This window comes from Zootermopsis nevadensis, unplaced genomic scaffold (genome assembly GCF_977971745.1).
Source record: "Zootermopsis nevadensis isolate Lab colony 2312 unplaced genomic scaffold, Znev_1.0 Znev_ptg000028l, whole genome shotgun sequence".
In the NCBI taxonomy this organism is placed as follows: domain Eukaryota; kingdom Metazoa; phylum Arthropoda; class Insecta; order Blattodea; family Termopsidae; genus Zootermopsis; species Zootermopsis nevadensis.
This window is the reverse complement of record NW_028259160.1, coordinates 24,673,856-24,685,496: the sequence shown is the minus strand read 5'-3', so window position 1 is coordinate 24,685,496 and position 11,641 is coordinate 24,673,856. Positions and strand designations below refer to the sequence as shown.

The window sequence follows — 11,641 nt, the reverse complement described above, 5'->3', positions numbered from 1 at the left end:
ATAGCACAGATTACTGTAGTATGAAAAGTAAAAGCAAATACCAAGCAGGGCTTCATTCTTGCGCTGGCGTAGTTTTCAATTTGTACACATACCGATCTCAGAAGTTTTCAGGCCTGTAAGAGGTAATAACATAATTGACGATTCTAAATAAATTTACATAACAACCTAATGATTACGAATATTTGTCAGTATGATAAAAGAACTACATTTTATAGGATATCAATACACAAGTGCTTAGGCGGTAGTACGTCAGAATAGATTGCTGAAAATGTCGAATAGAAAGTTGGCGGAAACCGAATGAATGGAGAGCAAAGTTGTTATCAAGTGCTTCAAACTGTGATAATATTCTGATTACATATTGACTTAATATATTTATTGATTCAGGGCAAAACATTTACGAATCATATACCGTCTTTAGAGTTGAGTGATGCGTTGCATAATATACTGCGTCTTTAACCTTCCTGATTCTAACCAATAAATATGCAGTTTTAATTTTGTTTTGGTATCTTTTGTACTAAGTGTCTATGGTCATACTATCGCATGTTTCACATCCATGGCTTGTGCTATAAAGGATCTGTGGAATGTAAATAAAGTTTAGTTTTAAAACATGCCACTATTTTTAAGGTGGTACAGATTTTAAGTAACTAGAGCAGAGCGCTCCTTTCGGAGCTCCTCGGGGGGTTGGTCAAGTTTTTAAAACGCAACCAACCCCCCATCATCCTTCGGGGGGGGGGTAGTTTAGTGTCTCATTCAAGTGTTTTAACCCTTGAGTAAGAAACTAAACCCCCACCCCAAATGGGGGTTAAAACACTTGACCACTTGGTCAAGTGTTTGAAACGCCAACAGTTCTTGTTCAGTCAACTTTTTACGTCCAGCCCCACCCTTGCAAATCTTCGTCTTAAAATCGATCATAAAGTCAGTTTTCATAATAGTTTTCGTAATCGTAATATATCGAATGAGTATCAGTTTACATTGTTTCTTTCACTTTTCTTCATTTCTTAAATAGTTTTATGTCGCTGTTCGGAGGCGATGTGCTGCTTCTGGAGCAGTAATAATGCGACTGGCTTGGTAGTTGTTTATTTATTATGTTATTTGTTTACTTGGCATTGTTGTGTTGTTATACCAACACAATAATGCTGAGTAAACAAATATCTGTTGACGTTGATGATGTCATTTCTTGAAGACAATGACTAATCACAAATTTTTATAGTAGACATGTTCGTAGTAATTAGTGGAGAGTAACAATTCAATCTGGTATGATTGCTGAACATAGATCTTCTGTTATTTTGGAGTTTATACAGCAAAGTTTTGTGTGTGCATGCTTACCCATACTGAGTTTAAGCTAATGTACCTTGTTTCTAATTTCAAATATACCAGCACCAACTAAACAGTAATACTTTAGCCATCATTACATACGGTACCATTGTTTATTCCTATATCTTGTAGATTTTACAATGGCAAAACGGATTGCAACGTCAGAGTTAAACCATGAGAATTGGAATGAAGAGGACAAACCGGAAGAAGCAGGGACATTCCGTAAAGCTACACCTGATGTCATACAACATCGTGTAATCAAATCAGCCAAACGGAGATCTGTTGGTACTCCAGAAGATGTGAGTATACCCCCCCGTCCCCCACTAATGTATACATGCAAAACGATGTGTGGATTCCGTCTTTAATGAATGAAAAATGTTTACACCTTTTAATACCAATCCTGTCCCATACAGTTAATTATTTTTCTAGTTACAGTTTACTCATTCCATTGAAATTAATCAGTATGGAACTATTTGGTTCATTGATTGATCTCGAATTTTCTTATGTATGTAGTGTTGTTGGGGTGAATCTGTACTCTGCTGTGCTGACAGGTTTCTTATGATATTTCCTGTTCCTTGAGGCATGTGCCAGGATAGTACTGAAAATTAGGCCATATCACTTCCTTCTATATCCTTTCATTGTTCATTAGTTATCATTATATTTTGAGCTACTGTTAGCATCATTAAATAAACCATTAATCAAGTTTAGAAGTTTATACAGTTGTATTTCAGGGTATTAAATTATATATCTAGTGACTGGCTACAGACTGGGCGACCGGGGTTCGATCTCTGACGGGGGCAGAGGATCTTTCCTCTAGCCTCTGCGTCCAGACCGGTTCTGGGGCCCTTCCAGCCTCCTATCCAATGGTTACCGGGGTCCTTTCCTGGGGGTAAAGCGGGGCCGGGGCGTGATGGTGACCACTCACCCCTGTCTAGTGCTGAGGTCAAGAATGAGTAGGAGCTATACACCTCTCCTCCCAAGCGCCTACATGGCGCATGGCGGGACAACTTTACTTTTTTTACTTTTATGTGTATATATATTTATACATTATACAATTCTGATGAACTGGCATTGCTTTTTCCTGTTTTCCTATAGAGAGAAAGTAGGCTTTTACTACGCTGTTTCTACTTTAAGCGGTTGACCAGATATGGTATAAACATCATGCCACTGGAGCCAGAAGTATGAAAGTTAACAAGCATGGCCATGGTAAACAGTGAGGTTTCTTCCAACAAATGTAATGTAGACTAAATTTTTATCAACAGTCTCTGTAACACATTTACAATTGCAAACAACGAACTGTTGACTTAAGTAGGATTCGGTTCTGTCACCATCAGCGCACAAATCCACCCAGATAAACCATGAGCTGTATTTTTTATTGTTGAATTTTAACTTGTGTTACCTAAATATGATGTTAACAGTACTAGATCTGTAGTTCTGGAAATCTTAGCAATAGAAAAGTAGGCCTCGTGAGTCTGCCCAGAACTCCGTGTTCACTTGTACAATTACGCAGTTTATTAACTACATTGAGCACAGTCCTTTCTGAGAAGTTACAGTTCATTAGTGACTCGAAATTCCTCAACTTTTATAGGACCCTTATGTTCATTGCCATCTTCACAAGAGCCTGCCACTGTGTACCATTGTAAAATTATACTTGTCTTAAAAAAAATATAAGTCTTTACTCCAGTGGCAACATTCCATATGCATGCTGTCACAATTTTATATGACCATTCTAATATATGTGGTCGCCCTCGGTGGACTAGCGGTTAGTTTGCGGGTTCAGACCCGGCCGAGGTCGATGGACTTTTAAGGGTGACAAAAATCCTTAGCACAACTTCCTTCGGAGGGAAAGTAAAGCCGTCGGTCCCATGTCATAGATTTACAGCATGTAATAGAACCTTACGAGCATGAACGAGATGTTTTGTAAGCAGAATTCAGCGGCCATTTCTCAGCCAAGTCTCTCCTGATTCACTCCTAGATGGGTCTAGCAGACAAATCAGGATTGAGTAGAAATTGTGCAGAGGAAGTTGGCTGGCCGCTCACAAATGAACACATCAAAAGACAAAGAAACCTCCCAAATGTGAGGAGGCCAAGACTCGGCTTCGGGCTAAGCCCAATTCCTTAAATGTAGTTAAATGGGAGTGGGGTTGTAGTCATATTCTTGTTGTATCAGTTTGGACGAATGCACTTCATTCATTGTACCTATGAATGCCACTAAATTTGCTACACTAGTGCATGTAACTAAAATTATGCAATATTTGGAGTTGTCGACTGTACTTCTGAGCTGCCCGTGTCAGTCCAGATCCGGCGAGTTATGTGGTCAAGCAAATAAGTCTTGATCTGATCTGTAGGGATGTCACTCAATGACCTGTGTAGCAAGATACTGAATTTTAAAAATTGTTTTTCATTCTCTCCTCCAGAATGGAGCAACAGTAAGCCCATTTGTTGCATTTGGTGGCTTTAAACCAACTTCCACCAATTCTGCTTCAGCCACATCAGCATTCAATTTCTTAAAAAACAGTAACAAACCGAGTGATACGTCAAATGGTTCGGCCAGTAAAGAAGTGAAAACGGGCTCCACGAGTGAGACTTCTGACACTAAGTCTCCACAGTACTACTCAAAGCTGAAGAGTCTGAATCAGTGCGTGTCACATTGGATAAAGTCACACGTCGACAGCAATCCATTCTGTATCCTCACCCCAATATTTAGAGACTATGAGCGTTTCCTGACAGAGATTGATCAGAAGGAGTCCAGTTGGCATCGTGAGGAAAAAGAAGCAGCTTCAGTGCAAAGGGAAGTGAAGTCACTGGAGAAGTCTGCTCTGACAACAGCCACAGGAGGCTCTGTGACTCCGAGGTGTGTATATCGCCATGCCATCGTGGATGTACGTCAGGACTCCACCCCCATGTTAACTTCTGAATCAGTGGATGCAACGTGAGGGAGTTCGTATTCCCCACTAATGTTCATTCCTTGTAGATAGTTCATTAAGTGAATTTATGCTCATTTCATCCATGTGTCCATATTCTATATCTTGGAATGTTCGGAATAGATAAAGGGCACATTTAAATTTGGTTCATATCAGTCCGCTCAATGTAACTTCTATTTTCCTTAAAGCCGAGGTCCAACTTTATCAGCTTTCTCAAGAATAGCTCGTTATACAAAAATTTGGTATGTATAATACATTTTTGTGGACTTTATTGGGATTTTTAGATTTTATTTTAAAAAAAATTCAGTATGGTGAATACTTGAATAAAAATATTTTCTGACCGTGCATTGTGAGACCTGTAGTACAATTACCTTTGCAACAGTACATTTGTGTCCGCCGTAAATGCACTTGAAAAATTGTGTGTTTGTGTATTCTGAAGGAGTGAAAGGGGCAGAAATCCACTGTTGACTGACTGCCCAGTGATTAGATCAGAATACACGAAAGCAGCCAAATCACTGCTGTTGTAAACAGGATCTCCCTTTATACATTTCAAAAGTATTTACGAGTATGTAATACATTTTCTGTTTTGAAGTCATATGTTGCTCTAATAGTCTCATATGTGTAGCAATGCTGCCAAGCCTGCGGATGAAGGTGCTGCCGAGAGCCGAAAGCCAAGTCCATTCTCTACTACGGGTTGTGGGAGCAACAAGACAATTTTCAATTTTGGTTCCGGACCTTCCAGTCGTTCAAACTTGACAGCCGGTTTCACCTTTGGAAGGTACACTGCTGTTGCCAGTAGTGGATATAGTAATGATAAATATTCAATTAGGAAGCTAATAAGTAGTCCTGACAGTAGAATGCTCAAACCTTACGTAGGTATGCTGCTTATTTCCGTGGCTTCAAATCCGATACTGCTTTAATATCCACACAATGAATTTCACAGAATGTCTGATTGCTTGTGCCTTGATCTGAGCTATGCTGAGTAAATATTTAAGTTTCATACTTCCAGTTCTCAACCATTCACATTCCAATTTCTGACGAATCCTGACAAGGATGTCACACATGAAGAAAACGCTGACGATCAACCGCCTAAGGTAGAATTCACGCCTGTAGTGGAGGAGGGTGCCATCTACTCAAAGAGGTACATCTTAGTAATCTCCCATAATTTTGATTCCATGCTTTCTAATCTTATTTCAGTTTTATGTGCCTTTAATGTTGTGCCAATTCCATTTATAATATTAGTATGTGGCGCTATCAGCCAAATTTTTTTGCAGGTATTTTAGTTGTAAATGTGATTTTACTAAGCGAAATTTCAGGTTCTTACAGCGACGGGTTCATAGATGGCTGTCTTCTGGTTTGTCGCACCACATAGTCTGGTGCCTGCCTCTGTCACCGGGATGATAATCACCCTGATGTGGAGGCAGCAAGCACCTCCGAAATGTCGGTAAACGTCTACAAGACTACGTGGCAACAACCCAGAAGACAGCCATATTCAAGACTGCTATGTTCTACAGTGTTAAGCTGAGAAAATGTTTGCGATTGCAGCTTTTAATACAGAACAGATTTAGAATGAAATGAGGTGGTTGCATGGGAAGTGACTGGTGCCTCTCACAGCTCCTCACTTCACAAACCCAACCACTGTTAGGATCATCCCAAGGAAACACTACATGTATCAGTAAGCACAGCTGCAATAGGAACCAGTGGGTGTCTATTGAACAAAAATAAATAAAAACACGAAGGCCGGAGGTCGGTCGCACGCTGTAGGCCCTAATGATGAGTACAACTTGGTTTAGTATTACATGGTTGACCACAATTACAAATAATCGTTATATGGCTAGCAATGGTAGAGTAATAATAATAATAATGATAAAATGCAGAACCAAATATTCTTAAAAATACCGGTACCAAAGGACAGTGGGTGAGGCTTGGTTGCTCAGTTAAAAAGGAAACTCGCTGGAGGCGAGCATACGATCAGACTAGGTCAGAAGATTAATGTTTAGAATTACCATGTGAGACAGAATTTGGACCAACTCATCTCACCTTCCAGGCCGACCCCAAAACCCAACACAACCAAGGGCTCCCAGGGAGCGCTTGAGTGTTGTTGACTCAAGATCCCAAGTGCATATTAACTTTTCTTTGCTTTTTAAGTTACCAGCCTCAAGCCGGGAGGGAAAAGATTTTAACGAGTTGATGTAGGGGGTATGTGGAAAAGAAGTATGCAAGATGGAACCAAAAGGTGACATTGAGTCAGCCAAAATGGAATTGTTGAAGCCGTTAGAATATAGAGTAAATAAACAAACATCATGGTCGAAACGCGTATGGCAGTAGTGTCTATTGTAGTGTTAATAGTTGTTGGTTTGTGTACTCTATATTCTAATATACTACACGGTATGCAAAGTTTTAAGATTAATGAAGCCATTAAACTGATTCTGAATATGTACCATAAGATGATCCTTGATTTTTAGGTGCTAATTTAAAAATAAAACTCATTTTGCATTACATACACCTATGCTCATATTTAGAAAGGAAGTGGTAATTATGTTATGATTTTGTTCTGGAACTTGGAGCATCCATTGACAGTGTTTCCTCTGCATTTTCCCGTCTGCTATAGTACTGCGTCATCAGTGGGCTGTAAGACAAGTTCTTAGATGAGGAAGCAAAGGATGCAGTTATTCTGTAATCCTTGGTTTCTTTTCAGGTGCAAAGTGTTTGTGAAGAAAGAGGCGTCATTTCAAGAGCGTGGTGTAGGGATGCTGCACTTGAAACCAGTTGGGGAGAAGACACAGCTGATTGTTCGGGCTGACACGAGTCTGGGAAATCTGTTGGTCAATACTCTCCTGACAGCTGGGTTGCCTATTCAACGCATGGGTACAAACAATGTGATGCTGGTTTGTGTCCCTATGCCCGACACCAAGCCACCGCCCATACCCATTCTTCTCCGACTGAAGACTAGTGATGATGCGGATGAAGTACATGATAAACTTAAAGAGCACATCAAGTAATCATGCATCCACTTCACATAAATGTGACAACTAGAAACAATAATCTCACGGTTATCGCATTTTGGACAGTTCGGTAAATGCTGTCAGATAAACTCGTGAAGAATGTTTTTCTGGTACATCATCCTTTGTGTGATGACTTTCAAGGTTACGTAGTTGCCATAGACTGAAGATAATTATCACTGTTACACCTCATGTTAATGTTGGTTTCACATTCCCGTGTTTTTAATTTCTCTGCTGATGAGTGGTCCTGACTGCAAGTACAGTTGACTTTCCTTTGGGTACATAAAATTGTTTTAAGGTCCAAACTTTGCTTGCACATTAAAGAGAATGTTAAATACATTTAATGTTTAGACCTTAAGCTAAAGGGATGCCAGCAGTGAGATTGGTGGAGATGAAAGATTTCTGAACACGAGGAAGTAATGTTATAGCAAACTGTGAATGTTGAAGTGATACAATGTGTGTCATCACATTGTACCCATCTGACATCAAATTCCAAGCAACACACGTAACCTTAATCTTGCGCTATGGTGAAATCCCCTACCAGTTGTTGAGGAAGGAAACTATTTTCTACATATTTGCCCATAGTTTCTGTCGTACTTGTTTTCATGTCACACTAAACGTGCATGATCTTTTTTAAAATTTCTTCCAGATGCTCTTTGTCCCATGCAGTGGATATTTCAGGACAAACAGTTTCACCTTTTCAACAGATTTTCATTAGACTTAATGATGTGGGAGCTGGAAGTCCATGTTATACTGTATTTTTTTGACAGACAAAACTGTCACTGTTCTTTAATTCTGTTGCCCTGCCACAATATATTGTCATATTCCATATGTATTCAGATAAAATGTTTGTTTTTATTTCAGATATTTCCCTCTTAATGCATTTGGATTTTATGATACCAAGGTTCCTGTTCCCCGCGACATTTTTTTACCAGGTACCCTCACTCCTCCAACAACACAATAGGACATTCAGTAACTTATGATACAGAATCTTACATTTGTGCTTTTTCTTACATGACAGATTTATCATACGCAATCAAACCAAGCTGAATGAAAAATAGGTACACATTTTACTTTTGGCACACACTTTTCACATGTGAGATTGTTCTTAGGGTCTTTAATACAGCATTAGGAACCATCCGTATATTTTATATGGTTGACTAAATCTCATGTTTTTAGCCTCTGTTGTGAAAAGTTGGGTTTCTATCCTGTGGTCAGAAATGTAAGATTATGTCTGTGACAAGACACTTCCAGGATTTTATTGTTTCATAAAAGTGGACTTTGTGTAACTCTGCTTTGAGCAGTACATAGTTCTTTATGCTGTGATCATGAATCATGCATTACCACATTCGGAGGCTTCATTGAGGCCTTATCAAGTGCTGTTAGGTCCACATGGGTGGTCCACACTCAAGTCAAATCATGCTCTCGTCATGTGCCATGCATTGCTCCATGCGGGTGGGCCTCATTGGGTCTTTCATTAAGTGAAAAAGTACTGCACGTTGTGTCGCTTGGGTGGGCCCCACTGAGATCTTGCTACAATAGTGAAATCGCTTTTTCTCTCTTGACCTTGAAGCTTGCAGCCATTCAACCATTGAGTGATTCTGCAGTTTTTTGCCAAGTAATTCAGAATTAGAGATGAACGATGAAACAAAACGCATGGAACCAATCAAGTTCCTGTGGTTGCAGCCACACCTAGACTGTAAATGCATTGTGGGTAGGATGAACTCTCGTCAAGGTTGTGTTAACAAAAACACCGAACCCATAATTTCTAAGATGCAGGATTTATACTTTGAGTTTCCATGTATAATCACATGGCATATGGGGGCATGGAAGTGAAGCTCCACACTTACATTAGCACTAAATGGGGATGAGTGGTAGCTTCTAGGTGCCTTTATTCCTCTGGTATCTACTGGGTAGGAGAATGTGTGCACCCAGTGCAATGTAAACAGAAAAACCACAAGAACTTCACTGAAACTTGTGTTTCATTTATAATCGGTTAAGTTTACTGACCAAATTGTCACAATCTGTGCTGTAATTTACAGGTGAAAACAAATGGTTGGCATGCCTGTTTCATATTTGGGAGTTGCCAGTATAAATGTCATCTCGGAGACTGGGCCGTCATTGAAGTTTCTTGTATTTTATTTTAACTTTTATCAGCCATGCATCATTTCTTGCACGTAGCCAATCTGGCCAGTCATCAGAACAGCATGCAGTAAAACCATTAAACCCTGGAGTTAAAGTCTGGCCAACAGCCCCGTAGAACAGGTTTATCCCTTATTCCCATATGATAAAGGTTTTATATGCCACAATCACATTCTTCTATTTCCTTCCTAATTTTCCATTAATAATCATCCTGTCATATATAAGTAAGTCATGCGGATTATGCAAGCCACTGGTGTGCACAGACTTGTGAAATATTTGAGACAGCGTTGATCTAAAATTTTGTCGAACAAGACTACATAGCTTTCATTTATTCCCTGCTGGAGTTATTAGATACGGTCCAGTGCACAGTCCGTGCCACTGCAAGAGAAGAATTGTAGTCTCCACTGCACAAGCAAGTCATGTTTTTTTCTTTAGATGTATTTTTTTCTTCATTGTGGAAAACGTTCTGCTGAAATGTCTTGCACGATATTCACATTGGGATACTTGGAATGTCAACACAAAGAACACTGTATAGTAAATAGAAAAACATAAATGCTGCGGTGCAAATTATTACTGAAGTACTGCAGACAAAATGTTTTACTGCATTTGGACAGTGATTGACTGCGAAAAAGGACTGATCTATAACATTAGTGCTATCATCATCATTTGTATCATTATTCTATATAGAAAAAAGTACAAGCAGAACTTTTATTTAAGTATGATTATATTATTAAGAGTACATAACAAACTATGAAACATTTCATGCATAGAACAATTTTTCATATTTATTCTAAAATTTATGACTGTTCTTCATCTCAAACTTCATCACTTTGTAGACGTAGGAACCTCAGTATGAAAGATCCTCATTGAATTTACCAAATTATGACATGCCAGTCACTTTGAAGGCTGAAATATGTCATATCTGCCAAATAAGAAATGTTTGTATATACGTATGTCAATTGCAGTCTTCTCGGATGATATGACGCTTGTGGCTATCAACATTTCAAAGGAACCACCTAAGTTACCTAATTGTTAGCATATTACTATGCAAACCACTACCATTAATAAAAAATACGTAAAGATCTGTCGGTATAATGACGACAGATCACCTGATGATGGGAGTAGAGTCAACTCCTGAAACATTACATAAATCAAATTACCCCAGACAATGGACAGTGTCAGACATGTTATTCTTGTGTGGATGGATAATATTAAAATTGATTGTAGACATAATATGTAAATATGTGATCTGAAATTTTCCTATGGACTACTGTGATTGTAATGAATCTTTGGATTCCATAAAACCAGATGTGCAGATGTCTTACACAATAGCAGTATTTCAGCGTTTATACCTGCTATAAGATCGTGAACACAGCGTTACCTACTAGAGAAGGACCCTTCTCCCTTGTGATGTTACCTCACTTGTGGGTCAACCTTTGAATGTCTCCGACTGTCTCTCTTTCCTGTAGATCCAGCCAGCTTACTGCTGTTTTCCTTGAAATTATATAATCATCCGCTGTTGGTTTGCTGGGCCTAACACAGATTAACGCAGCCCCTTTGGCTATTCTCTCATAGTTCCTGTCAGGCATCCTCAAGTACCTAGGAGTTTCCATTGACAAGTCACCCAGACAGGTAGTGCGCTACTTGAATGTTGGACACAGCATTTGACCTTGGGAGGGAGGGAGAGGAGCTGAAGTGATATAATACAATAAACATAATACTTCACTTATTTGTCACATCCATATTTTTGTTGTTTCAATGATAATTCTCTAACAGTCATTTTAATTCTGATTAATCCTAATTAACTGAAATAAACACAGTTGACACAGAATAATGAATTCACAATTTAAGCTCAGTATACTTGGCCTGTCTCTCTTCCAAGTGGTGGCATACTGCTAAAGTGAACTTCAGAACCTCTTCATGCGCCAGATTATGTTTTGGTGTGATTGTTATTGTTGTAGTGGGGTGAGAGTATGTCTCTATGGAATTGTGGTTGCCAAAAGGGCCATATATGCAGCTGTAAACTTGTATGTGTGTGTATGATTGTATTATAAAGAATGTTTCACAATTGGTCTGCTCTACATCCAGGGGTAATTTTCAATAAAAGTTCTTATACAACTTTGGTCCTATTTCCAGCTATTGTGTAGCTATGGCAGGAGTTTACTGCCTGTCAAATATTTTGGGGCCCTCTTGTACGTATGCAGCAGCGTCCATAAACTGATACACGAGTTCCTCTCTCATGTGCACTTTGTCTCTGTA

The 11,641-nt window shown here is 39.1% G+C and overlaps 1 protein-coding gene across 5 annotated transcripts; it reads left to right on the top strand.

Annotated features, from left to right (window-relative positions):
* The first annotated feature begins 10 nt into the window (after positions 1–10).
* Positions 11–8,086, top strand: Nup50 (nuclear pore complex protein Nup50). Of its 5 annotated transcripts, none has more exons than XM_022075957.2 (6): positions 11–122; positions 1,447–1,613; positions 3,732–4,168; positions 4,864–5,016; positions 5,248–5,379; positions 6,937–8,086. In XM_022075957.2, the coding sequence occupies exons 2-6, from the start codon at positions 1,455–1,457 to the stop codon at positions 7,238–7,240; spliced, it is 1,185 nt and encodes a 394-aa protein (XP_021931649.1). In that variant the 5' UTR covers positions 11–122; positions 1,447–1,454; the 3' UTR covers positions 7,241–8,086. The 5 variants fall into 5 exon arrangements, with proteins under 5 accessions (XP_021931649.1, XP_021931648.1, XP_021931647.1 ...); XM_022075956.2 differs by lacking the exon at positions 11–122 and adding an exon at positions 224–419; XM_022075955.2 differs by lacking the exon at positions 11–122 and adding an exon at positions 436–583.
* Positions 8,087–11,641: the final 3,555 nt, after the last annotated feature.